The sequence below is a fragment of the Cebus imitator genome, unplaced genomic scaffold (assembly GCF_001604975.1).
Source record: "Cebus imitator isolate Cc_AM_T3 unplaced genomic scaffold, Cebus_imitator-1.0 Scaffold108, whole genome shotgun sequence".
Classification (NCBI taxonomy): Eukaryota; Metazoa; Chordata; class Mammalia; order Primates; family Cebidae; genus Cebus; species Cebus imitator.
Window position 1 is genome coordinate 5,047,530 of NW_016107423.1, and position 14,488 is coordinate 5,062,017.

Below are 14,488 nucleotides of genomic sequence, written 5' to 3' on the forward strand. Positions count from 1 at the left end.
TTTGTTTGTTTTGAGACGGAGTCTTACTCTGTCTGTCACCCAGGCTGGAGTGTGGTGGCATGATCTTGGCTCTCTACAACCTCCACCTCCCAAGTTCAAGTGATTCTCCTGCCTCAGCCTCCTGAGTAGCTGAAATTACAGGAATGTGCCATCACACTTGGCTAATTTATTTTGTCTTTTTAGTAGAGATGATGTTTCACCATATTGGCCAGGCTGGTCTCAAACTCCTGACCTTGTGATCTGCCCACCTCGGCCTCCCAAAGTGCTGGGATTACAGGCGTGAGCTACCACGCCTGGCCACCAGTCTGCCTAGTTTCTAAGGAAGAATATGGATAGGTCCCACACTGGAATGCAATGTTCCAGGCTGCTCAAGGTATTGCCTTTGACATTTAAGTGGTAGCTTTTGGTATGCTAGTGCCAACTGTTAGTAGCTATTTAAAGCACCTTGCTAGGAGGTCAAAGTCAGAGGTTCAATTCCTTTGTACCATTTAACTGCCACATGGCTACCAGTAAATGCTTTCTACAAGCTCCTCCACCTCACAGATCTACCCATTAGATGGAAAGTGGGGTGAATCAGCACCCATCATCACCATTAGCAAAACCACGACTCAAAGTGATAGGGTGGCAACATGACCTTCCTTTAGCAGGGCCAGCCATCTAAGCTAATGTAGTCACTAAACAAGGAATACAAGCCAGAAGTGACTTGAAGGATAATTGATATTTACTGAGTAGGGGAATGGCTCATCATTAACTGTCAGGCCTCCATGTGCCATCTGGACCCAGAAAGTCTAAAGTCCTGCCAGCCTTGACTGATCACTGCTGGCCCCGCATTCTTCATTATCCCTGATCGCCCAACGGAGCTTCCCCGGGACATCAACCATCAAGGGACCCCGCCACCTTAACTGTTATTATGATAATGTGAATACTCTGCACCCCACCCTGCCATCTTAGCTACTCTTACGCCTTACCCCTTACCCCGCCCGCCACTGTAACTGAATTTATGGTAATGTATATTCCTTGCCCCTACCCCCACCACAGGAACTGATCTTACTCCATAACACCCCTGCCCCCTCCCCAAAAACTTTCCCCAAACCTATAAAACCAACTCCTATCCCACCACCCTTCACTAACGCCCTTTTTGGCCTTAGCCCACCTGCACCCAGGTGAATAAACAGCCATGTTGCTCACACAAAGCCTGCTTGAGAGGCTCTTCATTCAAAGTGCATGTTTTTAACATTAACTACAATTTTCAAAAAAGTTTTTAATGATATCTTCAGGCCAGGTGCAGTGGCTAACACCTGTAATCTCAGCACTTTGAGAGGTGAAGGTGGACGGATCACCTGAGGTCAGGAGTTTGAGACCAGCCTGGCCAACATAGTGAAACACTGTCTCTATTAAAATTCAAAATTAGCTACGTGTGTTGGCATGCACCTGTAATCCCAGCTACTTGGGAGGCTGAGACCAGGAGAATCCCTTGAACCCAGGAGGCGGAGGTTGCAGTGAACCTAGATCACACCACTGCACTCCAGCGGGGGCGACAGAGCAAGACTGCCATCTCAAAAAAAAAAAAAAAAGATGTCTTCCATTCTTGCCCATCACGGTCTAATTAATCTCAAAAGAACAGCCAGGGGATCTTTTTAAAGTGTAAACTCAGATCATATTGTAAACCAAAAATAAAATTTTAAGGTCCCACAACCAGTTGAATGGATCACCACCTCAGCCAGGGTGCTCTAAAATTTAACCTGAAAGACTGGTTCAGGCCATGAGGGAAAGTAGGGGTTGGACATGCCTCATTATATCTTTCCAGCATAGACATCAACACAGAGCTAGAGTCTGATAATGAACATTTACAGTCCACTTTCTCTAAAGCCCACTACCTGGGGGGCTTCATCTGCATGATAAAACCTAGGTCTCCACAACTCCTTATGAAATCCAGACATTCCTTTCTATTGATAATAACTCTTTCAACCAATTGCCAATCAGAATATGTTTAAATCTACCTATGACCTGGAAGCCAGCCCCTCCTTTAAGTAGTCCCACCCTTCCAGATCTATGCAATGTAAATCTTACATGCCTTGACTGATGTATTATGTCTCTCTAAAATGTATAAAAGCAAGGTATAGTCTGGCCACCTTAGGCTCATGCCGCCAGGACCTCCTGAGGCCACATCACTGGCATATCCTTAACCTTGCAAAACAAACTTTCTAAATTGATTGAGACCTCTGCTGGGTGCAGTGGCTCATACCTGTAATCCCAACACTTTGGGAGGCCAAGGTAGGCAGATCAGGAGTTCGAGACCAGCCTGGATAACATGGTGAAACCCTGTCCCTATTAAAAATACAAAAATTAGCTGGGTGTGTGGTGGGCACCTGTAACCCAGCTACTCAAGAGGCTGAGGCAGGAGAATCAATTGAACCTGAGAGGTGGAGGTTGGAGTGAGACAAGATTGTGCCATTGCCCTCCAGCCTGGGCAACAAGAGCAAAACTCCATCTCAAAAATAAAATAAAATAAAAATAAATCAATTGATTGAGACTTGTCTCAGATACTTTTTGGTTTACAACATAAACTCCTCAACCTAAATCTACCTTCCCATTTCCCACAGAGTAAAAACCAAGGCCCTTAAAATGGCCTCAAGAGGGAGACCTACTGGGCTGCATTCCTAGGACGCTGGGCATTCTTGGTCGCAGGATAACACAGGAGGTTGCACAAGATACAGGTCACAAAGACCCTGCTGGCAAAACAGAGTGCCATAAAGAAGCCAGCCAAAATGCACCCAAACCAAGATGGTGATGAAAGTGACCTCTGGTCATCCTCAATGCTCATTGTACGCTAATTATAATGCATTTGCATGCGAAAAGACACTCCCACCACCATCACGACAGTTTACAGATGCCATGGCCATGCCCGGAAGTTACCCTATATGGTCTAAAAAGGGAATGAACCCTCAGTTCTGGGAAATCTCCAGCCCTTTCCCAGAAAACTCATGAAAAATCCACCCTTTGTTTAGCATATAATCAAGAAATAATTGTAAGTATTATCAGTCGAGCAGCTCATGCAGCTTCTCTGCCTGTGGAGTAGCCATTCTTTTATTTCTTTACTTCTCTAATGAACTTGCTTTCAGTGTACTCTATGGATTCACCCCAAATTCTTTCTTGTGTGAGGTCCAAGAAGTTTCTCTTGGGTCTGGATCGGGATACCTTTCTGGTAACATCTGCTGAAATGTCACTTTCTCAGGAAGGCCTTCCCTGGTTACACTGGTTTAAAGTCTCCATTCTCTTCCCCTGCTTTGCGTTTCTCTATTGGACATCCTGCATGTTGAATTTCTTGTCTGTCTTTCCCCTAGCAGCAAGTAATCCATGAAATCTGATGTTGTCTTTTTTCCACTGCTGCATCCCAGTGTCCAGTCTGGCTGAGAGTCAGTGCTCAGTAAATATTTGTGAGATGAATGCATATCACTAAAATCTAATGTCAGTGCTCAGTAAATATTTGTGAGATGAATGCCTATCACTAAAATCTAATGCATATCACTAAATCTAATTAATTAATTTCACAGAGCAAGTTAACTCATTCGATAGCCTAGGAGTGCATTTTGCGGCTAACTTATTCAGGCTGGTGCTCTGGGAAGCCATGCTGCTCAGAACCAGATAACACATGGCAGCATCTGAGAGAGACTCCTGTGATCTCACAGAAGAACGACTGCCCTTGCTTTAAAATCTCCCGAGCCAACACTTTTTTCCCTGCCAGGCTTTATGGCAACATTTGTAGCTTGTCTAAGAAATTTTTTTTTCCACACTGGAGTAATTCCTAAGCAGCTCTGAGAAAACTGTAGCTTTGCCTTGGGACCATGTGGCCATGAGTACCCTTGACTTGAATCAAGGGGAGCACTATTAGGTGCTCCAGTTTGGGGAACAGGTAATCAGTCCTGGCTCTTGCTAACGTGGCTTCTTAACCCTAAGGATGAGCTCTCAGTTAACAACACAGTAGTTACTGATATAATTGGGATATCTGACTCCTCCAAATCTCACATCTAAATCTGATTCCCAATTCTGGAGGTAGGGCTCCGTGGGAGGTGTCTGGGTCGTGCAGGAGGATCCCTCATGATCTGCTTGCTGCCCTCCTTGAGATCGTAAGCGAATTCTCATTCTATTAGTTCCTGTCAGATTTGTTTGTTAAAAAGAGCCCAGAACCTCCCTCCCTTCTATCTCCTCCCAGGTGACACACAGCCTCTCCTCTGCCTTACGCAATGATTAGAAGCTTCCTAAAGCCCTCACCGGAAGCACATGCCAGCACATATGTTGTAGTGCAGCCTGAAGACCCACGAGGCAAATAAGCCTCTTTTCTTTATAAATTACCCAGTCTTAGGTATTCCTTTATAACAACAAAAATAGACTACACAGACTTTCCATGTCCTCAGCAGGAGCACCTTGAAGAAGCAACTTGCAGACAGGTTCCTAAAACACATTCAGCACTCCTTTAATATTTTAATCCTGTCTTTGGATCCACTGGCACCAGCAGATGTTGAATATGCAGACCAATCTGCAAAGCTCCTTAGCAAACTGCTTCACAACGTTATGTGTTAATGTTTTGTCTTGAGATTTCACTAAAGGTTCTTCTAAAAATCATCTGAAAGTAAAGGCATGCTCAAGAAACTTGTTTAGGAATTCATTCAAAATATTATTTCCTTTGAGGAATGGTTATGTTTCCCACTTTGGGATAAAAATTACATTCCAGAGTGAGTTTTTCAATTCTTCCCTCCGTGTCAGGAAACCTAGAGCAAAATCACCACCATCTTCTCTAGCTCTCTATGTCAAAGCTGTTTGAACCAGAGCAACTCCATCTTGAATAGGGGTTAGGTAGAATAAGGCTAAGACCTACAGGGCTACATTCCCAGGAGGAGAGGCATTCTCCCATCCATGTACTAACCATGCCCAACCCTGCTTAGCTTGGTTAACAGAGTTAATCCTTATCGATGACATATCTGGATTCTTCTACCCTCCCCCAACCCCCATTTCTAATTTTCTATTTTTCATTTATCATTTCACTGCAATGGTTTCTTGTAAGTTGCCTCAAAGCCACTATGGAGACAGAATATAAATAAACATAAAGTAACTGTCTCCATTAAGAGTCAACATCAATGAATAATTTCAGCCTGTTTCTAAACAATGGCTTTTAGGTTTACTCCAACAGGAGACATTTTGAAGGTGCGTTGGGAAGAATATTACAATGCATCACGAAGGGAAACAATGAATCTCCCCTGGAAATTTGAAAGAAAAGGCTCAGGCTACTTTCCTGAGGTGGTTTAAGTGCTGGATGGAGAAAGAAAAGGTCAAATGACTGAAGGTTCTCTACAACTGGGACTCCATGGTATCACTCTGAGATACCACATATTCTGATATAAAAAAAAAAATTTAAAGATCCTCAGCCAGACCACACACTCAGCTGAGATTTGCTACCAACACTCACACCAATGAGATGGGCTTCAAAAGCATCACTGGTCAGAACAGAGACCAGTGTGACTTGTGCCCAATCAGCTGCTATATACCTGCATGCAGGAGAACCCCAATCACATGCCAAAGGCTTCCAGACATATATTCTTTCTAACTACCTAGCTGCTAAGGCTCCAAAGGGAGCTTTACCCAATACAAATCATCACCCAGTCAGAATTCCTCTTCTTCAGAAATGATCCTAGTTGGCAAGTTTTAGGCAAATCAAAAATAATGCATAGTACTTCTGTTCAATAATTTCACCCTGCTTTCTTCATTTTTATCATCTTGCTTGTCTTCACCATCCCCACTCCATGCCACCCACCCCTAGAAGGCGGCATGATGACTTTAGAGGCAGAGGGACTAAGATCCTGACAACCCATGTGCTTTCCCCCATGGTAATGTCAGAGCTATCTCAGAGCTCACCAGCCCTGGGGCCCTTCCACAGGGGCATGTGACTGATATGTGAAGATGGTCAGGTGCATTTCTACATACATGACCATTGACATTTTAGCTAGATGACTAATGGAATGACATCTTTGCTCTTACCCTTTCCTATGTGTCTCCTGGTATTTTCTATCGTTGAGTTTCTGTTGACATTAGAAAGAAGTCCAAGACAGAATCTGTTCCTGTTATTTGAAGGGTCGGTGAACCCATCTATGAGCACGCTTCGGGAGGAAGCCTGGAATGTCTCCCCAACTCGGTTGTTCAGTTCGTAGTAGGCGACTGAGCACCAGTGCTGGGGCTCCTCATAACAAACTGGCCGAAAATCTGGAAGAAAACAAACCAGATAGCACATGGCTACTGTCATACCTGGGCTGTGTAGCTCATGATTTCACCAGGAAACTTAGTTAATGCTTTTAACCACATAGTTGGCTGCAACACAAGTATGCCGCTTTGCAACCTTTGAGAACCTGTAGCTCTCATGGGATCTGCTTGGGGCTGGCTCATTTCACCAGCCCACCTGAGATGTCTAGCCCACGGTCCTCATTCATCTTCCATGGCTAGAGTATTTATAAACACATGTATTGGTAATGAAGGGGTCAGGGAAACATGACACGAACAGATGGACATAAAAAAACCTGTCAACCCTAAAGCAAGCACAGCTAAAAGGAAGCCGGCAGGTCACCTCTTCTTTCAGAAACATGTGAGAGATGGCATTTCGCTGTTATTGTGCCCTCTTGAATCCTTGTGGCAAAAAGTATCATTTTCCAACAAACTAGAGATGGAAAATAACAGTTTGGCTATGATAAAAAAGCAAATCAATAATGCTGAATAAGACATTAAATTATTTAGGGGAAAAAAACTTCCACATAGAGGGGCTCACATTCTGCTCTGTGGAATATCTAGTTACGCATGACAAAAAAAAAAAAAAGAAAAACATTTAAAGAGAGCGGGATATTTCATTAGGAAACCGATGAGTATTTTCACACCCAATCTAAAGTTAAGTCACTTTCCTGTAACCAATCAAAGTTCAGAGTTCCTTCTTTCTTTGCCACCCACACCCTTTCTCTGTCTGTCCATTGATCAGATTATCTTTCTCTTCCTTGAACATCCTCATTATTCTTGCATCTAGAATATGTTCCTATATGCACTAAATATAAATTTATGAAATGGATAAATTTGGAGGTTATTATCTCTCTTACAAAAGGATCTTAGCTTATAAAAATATTCACTTGGAGTACTTCAAATGGTAAACTTCTTCAGAACCTCTGTATTCAAGATGTGGCTCATGGAACAGTAGCCTCTGCATCACATGGGAGCTTAGCAGTACAGATTCTTGGACCCCACCCTAAGATCTAAGGAATCAAAATGTGCATTTATGCAAGATCACAATGTGGTTTGTACAAACATTAAAGTCAAGCAACACTAGACTATTATAAGATGCAAATAAAATTTTGTAAAAACCCCATTTATGTATATTTCTAAGAGTACCTCTCTGGTCAAACGAACGACACCACTGTAAACATATAGTAAAAACACAAATAGAATAAAATCCCTAACTTCTTGAGTTCCCAATTCCATACTAAACATCAAGAACTACAAACTTCTGGCCAGGCACGGTGGCTCACATAATCCCAGCACTTTGGGAGGCCAAGGCGGGTGGATCACGAGGTCAAGAGATAGAGGCCATTCCGTCCAACATTGGCAAAACCCTGTCTCTACCAAAAACACAAAAAATTAGCTGGGCGTGGTGGTGCACACCTGTAGTCCCAGCTACCCAGGAGGCTGAGGCAGGAGAATCACTTTAACGCAGGAGGAGGAGGTTGCAGTGAGTGGAGATCTTGCCACTGCACTCCAGCCCAGCTCAAAAAAAAAAAAAAAAAGAACTACAAACTGATAAATGTGAAGTTAAAATAAAAAGTTAACTTATTCTGGTAATGAAGATGATAAACAAAACATTAATTCTGCGGTACTGAGGAATGTCAAAGTTAAAATGCAAAGCCATGAAAAAATAAAAAAAAAAAGGCTGACATCCTTTTTTGGCCTTAGCCCACCTGTACCCAGGTGAAAAAAAAAATGCAAAGCCATGCCATTTGCCTCTTAAAACACATGCCAAACAGCAGGCCAATCAATACATTTCTGGTTTTGTTTTTTGAGTTGCTTTGTTTGGGGTTAATAGGAAATACTTTGGAAAATAGCTACATTTCACTGTTCATCTACAATTTACCTCCATTTGGTATCGATAGCACTAAATGTCTATCAGCTGTGGCATCTACAGGTTGGCCACTCTGGGTCTCAGAGGCTTCTGTGGCATGATAAGGCAGGGGTGGTGTGTCAACTAAAAGAAAGCAGTAGAACAAAGGAATTGTCAAATCAATAAACCACACAAAGACAGCTGGATCCGACATCTTTTGCCATTAAACTCCTGGGCTTGGTGAACAGCGCTACTCCTACAGAGAGACCATGTTAACGTAACAAGGCTCTCCTGAGGTGACATTGTGAGTACCCTATGAAAGCAACTGGTTGTTCTGAGAGCCTCTCTAAAGGGTCAGTTCATTTTCCCTCTGACTTTCGAGTTATATTATTAAGTTCTAATGACTTCATGGCAAGACTTTGAAATGCAAGACCTCTTCTCCCAACTTTCCTCATAGCAGAATAGTCTGTGATCTGGCTCGCAAACCACAGAGAAAACTAAACCTTCCCTGAAATGAGCCTAATTTTCAGCTTCTATGTTGCCATGAATTGTACAATGGACACGGGGATGCTCTATCCCTGAGATACTTCAGGATACGCCCCCAAAACACAGAATAGCTGAAACGTGATTATAACTTTGTGCCCAACGCAGGCTGAGAAGGGCCCTTCTACCCAAATGGCAGTTCTGTGACTGGACAGTGATCATGATTAGGCAAATTGGATGAATTCGTGGATAATAGCTTATCAGGAAGTAATTCATTACACAATAAAAACTCATGAGAAAACTCTTTATGGAGGACCTCAGCACAAAACAACTGATTCTGTCAGTATACAGGTCAGAATGTTAGTTCAGAATGGTTTTGTTACACCCATGGCAGAATACAACAGCAAAAAAGTTGGATCGATCTTCCTTTTTGTATCAAATTGTCCATACAAGTAGTTCTCACACTTAAGCATGCACAAAAATTGGCAGCGGGGCTTGCTAAAAATGCAGATTCCTGGCCCCATCCTTAGCAATTCTGATTCAACAGGTAGCTAAATGTAGCCATGTACATTTTAACATGCAATGGTGGCAATTCTAATGCAGGGGTTCGTGGACCATACTAGGAAACCATGGATAAACTATGTCCTTGTGAGAAAATGGACTATGACTCCTATCACTCTGGTGAAAAGTTATAAAGCAAGATGGCCTTTTTGCAGGTCTTTGACTAAGTATGTCTATTTACTCAAGGGGCAGAACATGCTAAGTACCATGGCTCACACCTATAATCTTAGCACTTTGGGAGGCTGAAGTGGGAGAAACACTTGAGTCCAGAAGTTTGAGGCCAGCCTGGGCAGCATGATGAGACCCCATCCTACAAAAAAAAAAATTAAAAATTGGCTGGGGATGGTGATGTGTACCTGTAATCCTAGCTACTCAGAGGCTGTGGTGGGAGAATCACTTGAACCCAGGACTTTGAAGTGATACAGTGAGCTATGACTGTATCACCATACTCCAGCCTGGATAACAAAACAAGACCCTGTCTCTAAAAAGTTAAAAGTAAAAAAAGTGGGACTGAAAATAGAATTACTGTATGCTCTAGCACTTCCACTCCCAGGTAAATCCCCAAAGTAATTGAAAGCAGAGTGTTATTTACTAGAGCCGAAAGGTGGGAACAATCCAAAAATCCAATGGATTGATTTTTTTAAATGTGGTATAGCCATACAAACCAATATTGTTCAGTCACAAAAATGAACTACTGCTGTATGCCACTACACTGTGAAAACACTTTGCAAGTGAAATAAGACAGACACAAAAGGGGAACTATTGTATGAATCTAGTACATGAGGTACCTGCAACAGGCAAATTCATAGAGACAGAAAGTAGATTAGAGCTTACCAGGGGCCGGGGAAGTGGGCAAATGGGGAGCTACTGCTTAATCAGTACAGAGTTTCTGTTTAGGGTGATAAAAATTTTTTGAAAATAAGTAGTGGTGATGGTTGCACAACATTATGAATGCACCTAATGCCATCAGATTGTACTTTATTTTTTTTTTTGAAACAGGATCTCACTCCCTCACCCAGGTTAGAGTGCAGCGGCACAATCTTGGCTCACTGCAGCCTCTGACTCCTGGGTTCAAGTGATTCTCATGCCTCAGCCTCCTGAGCAGCTAGAATTACAGATGTGCGCCATCATGCCCAGCTAACTTTTGTATTTTTAGTAGAGAGCGAGTTTCACCATGTTGGCCAGGCTGGTCTTGGACTGCTGACCTCAAGGGATCCACGTGTCTAAGCCTCCCAAAGTGCTGGGATTACAGATGTGAGCCACTTCACCCGGCCAGGTTGTACTCTTAAAAATGGTTGAAGTGGAAAATTCTGTGTTAGATATATTTCACCACTACTTGAAAAAATTTAACATATGAAAAACCATGGAATTATACACTTGAAATGGGTAGTTGTATGGTATGTGAATTATACCTCAATAGAGCTTTTTAAAAAATCTTAGAGGCTGAACCAGTATATCTCAAAAGTTCCTTTTACTCTTGTTTAATCTATGGGTCTGTTATTCAGGTTGGCATTTTGCTGTTAATCATTCAGACAAGAATTACTTTCTTTGAAATGAAAAGGGCTATGCCTTCAGTGAGAAACTAACCAGCTTCTGCAGCATTGTTGGGGTCTGTCCTGCATGGGTAGGAAGAGGAAAATGAATATCAACCTGTCAGAGTAACCAGGGCAGGAATTCAAAGTCAGCACAGGAAGTCTTTGTAGCATGGAGGTGTGTTATGTAAATATATATTTTGCAACATAATTATCTTCCTGTCCCTTCACCAAGGCTCTGTCCTCAAATGACTTCTTTCTGTTGTTTCTCAGTGAAGTCAGCCACTTGCAAAACTTCAACCATCTGCTCCCACACTGAGTGAACAACTCTCAAGCTACCCTCCAGCGTCTCTGCCTTCACCCCACAGTAAGTCCTGTTGAATCCCCCTCCTCTAATTCACTGCCCTCTTTCCAACCCCACATCCCTGTTTTAGTTCAGGTCCTTATAATCACTTGCCTGGACTGCTACAGGCTACCTGTATGTGATTGCTCTCAATAGCTACTGCCTCCTGAAGGTAAGAGACCACAGCAGTCCTTCCTTCTCCACCAGAGATCCAGTCCGAGACCCCCAGTGGATACCTGAAACTGTGGATAGTATAGAATGCCATATATACTGTGCTTTTTCCTATACATACATACCTACAATAAAGTTTAATTTATAAATTAAACACAGTAAGAGATTAGGAACAGTAACTAAGAATAAAGTAAAACAATTAGAACACTATGCCAGCATCACTACTCTTGCTCTTTGTGGTCACTATTAGATCAGAGTGACCTGAACATAAGCAGTGTAATGCCTCAACACATAGAGACAGCTACTAATTGACTCACAGGTGGATAGTGTCTACAGCGTAGATAAACTGGGCAAAGGGACAATACAGAACCTGGGCAGGATGGCACAAGATTTCATTCCCACATACAATTTAAAATTTATGAATTGTTTATTTCTGGAATTTTCCTTTTAATATTTTCAGGCTGCAGCTGACCTCAGGTAATTGAAACCTCAGATAAGGGGGACAACTACATTGTTTTAATCATCATTGCACCTCTAGCACTGGCCCAGTGCCGGATACTTAGCATTGCTCAGTCATCACTTACTGAGTCCATAAAACCTGTGCCTATGCTCTGGAGCTCCATGTCCAGGTTCTAAATGCCTGTGTGGGCTGGGAGCCTTGGCTCACGCCTGTAATCCCAGCACTTAAGAAGGCCGAGGTGGGCAGATCACCTGAGGTCTGGAGTCTGAGACCAGCCTAGCCAACACGGTAACACCCTGTCTCTACTAAAAATCCAAAAATAGCCAGGCATGGTGGCGTGCCCCTGTAATTCCAGCTACTTAGGAGACCAAGGTGGAAGAACTGCTTGAACCCGGGAGGCAGAGGCTGCAGTGAGCCATGATCATGCCACTGCACTCCAACCTAGGTGTCAGAGTGAAACCTCGTCTCAAAAATAAATAGATAAATAAATAAAAATAAATACACTTGTGTGGTAATTCATTAAATAAGCAACTGATGAGCAACCACTGCATTTCAGGCTCTGTGCTGGACATAGAAATAGAAAGACTCACTGTCTAATGGAAAAAATAGACCACACAGGAATTATACAATATAGTACAATAAATATTATAGTAGATGCTTACATAACTTGCTGAGGGGCAAAAGGAACTAAGTAACTCAGAGGGGAAAAGGCAATTCCCTCTTTATCTTCCCATGTTTTATAAGCTCTGTGAGGACACGGACAGTTTTTATTAAGCTGTTAATGCCTCCTTCAGCAATCCTAAGGCAATGCTTGCATGTAGTAAGATTTTAATAAATAGCTGTCAAATAAAAGATTACAGGAATAAATAAATGAGGCAGATTGTAACATCTGGCACCAAATGTATTTATGCATGCCTTTAAGAACTTGTCAGCTCTGCATAAGATTTGTCTCATACTCATGAAGTACATATGTATCTTTTATTCATTATCTCAACTTAGATCCGCTTTACAGGTATGGCCGCAAATGCAATCATGACAGCATGCTACAGGCTTCCTTTCCATTCCATATGCTTTCTCAGTTCAGCAAACTGAAGAGCTCTATATTTAAAATGCTGTCCTGGCTTTACATGGCAGAAAGGGAGAATGTACTGGCTAAAGCTGGAGCTTCACTCTGCCTCACTCAAGGGATGCAGGCATATGTCTTAGGCAAGGACTTCCTTTGATTGTTGAAAGAGGTAACCAAGGTAGAGGCTTAGGACTTCTCTTCCATGTTGCTTGTCCTCAGGCCAAGTCTTCTGCCGAGATTAAAGAAGTCTTTTAATCTTATTTCTACTGCCTTAAAAAACTCTTTGGAAATTCCCAGGGATACTATTCAAATCCATTTAGTTTCTGAGAGCTTTCAGAGCTTTCATAGCAAAAACATGTTGTATCTCCACGGTAACTGCCTCAAAATGGGTATAGCCCTAATCATTTTAGGGGTGATTGCTTTGTAAACTGTTGACACTATATGATTGACAGTTACAATGACTGTCATTGTGACTGTCCATCATAAATCATCATGTTGGGCCCATTTTCCCATATTGCCCCACAGACCATAGTTCTTACTGACCTGAATGCTGATACGGACTCTCTGGCTCAGAAGGACTTCCCGGGGAGTGAGGGTAGCTGGCCATGCACGGGGACTGCGAGAACGCGTGGCTGGGAGAGGGAGGGAGTGCAGAGCACGGAGGCTGCTGGAAAGAGTCAGGATAGGTGGCGTTGTGTGGCATGAGTGGCTCACTGTGCAGGGAGGCGCTGCGGAACTTGGCCAGGAGGCTGAGCTGGGGGTTATATTCACTGTGTCTTGGCACAAGCACAGGAGGCAGCACTAGGATCAAAAGGGAAGAAGACAGTTAGAATTGAACACTGCTCATCAGTACATAACAGAGTGGATACTTGTCATTCTTATCTATTTTTTTTGATGATAGAGCTGTTTTTCCCCTTGGGAACTACTCCCGTTAGTCTTTGTGCTCATCATGGAACGGTCCACTAAGTTCCCATCTCCACCTAGAAAGTGAGCATGTGAGTCAAGCTAAGGCAGCAGTCTTCTCCTTGTAACCTGAACCTTAAGCAAAATGTCACAATTCACAAAAACATTTAGAGGAGGATCTTTCTAGTGTCAGCACTCTGAAGAGACCTGCTATTTATTCCTACCTTGGAAATGACTAGAGCTGTCCTAATACCCAGCCTTCTGGCAACCTGATTGTTACATCTTTCTTTAATTCTGCCAAATAAGTCTTTTTTTCTCCCCAAGGCAAAATCAGTTTCTATTGCTTGCAATGAAACCCTAAGTGATGCTCAGAATATTTTTCCTTCAGAGATCATGTTGAATTATTTAGATGACTAGACTCAATTTCAGGCTCAGTAGTGCTGCTGAAATAAAAACATTCTATGTGTCCTTACTGGAAAGATTTCAAGGTGAGTAATTAAAAGTTATTAAGTTAAATACAAACACTGAATAATATTAAAAGTGAATAAGTAAAAGATAAGCAGCAGCCAGTATCAGTGCCTCATGCCTGTGATCCCAGTATTTTGGGAGGCCAAGGCTAGGGTTAGGGGGAATCACCCAAGGTCAGGAGTTTGAGACCAGCCTGGCCAATGTGGTGAAACCCCATCTCTACTAAAAATTCGAAATTAATCAGGTGTGGTGGCGGGCACCCATAATCCCAGCTACTCAGGAGGCTGAGGCAGGAGAATTGCTTGAACTCAGGAGGCAGAGGTTGCAGTGAGTCGAGACTGTACCATTGCACTCCAGCATGGGAGACAAGAGCAAGACT

The 14,488-nt window shown here is 42.7% G+C and overlaps 1 protein-coding gene across 3 annotated transcripts in view; it reads right to left on the bottom strand.

Annotated features, from left to right (window-relative positions):
- The window catches only part of SMAD9 (SMAD family member 9), a 73,992-nt gene that overhangs the window by 13,317 nt on the left and 46,187 nt on the right, over positions 1-14,488 (bottom strand). For 2 of the 3 annotated variants that reach the window (XM_037741830.1, XM_017537982.2), the window contains 3 exons: positions 13,282-13,539; positions 8,156-8,266; positions 6,034-6,255 (listed from right to left, as the gene is read on the bottom strand). In XM_037741830.1, coding sequence (XP_037597758.1) covers positions 6,034-6,255; positions 8,156-8,266; positions 13,282-13,539 — 591 coding nt within the window. The remainder of the gene's footprint in view (positions 1-6,033; positions 6,256-8,155; positions 8,267-13,281; positions 13,540-14,488) is intronic. The other variant, XM_017537983.2, reaches the window with a different exon arrangement.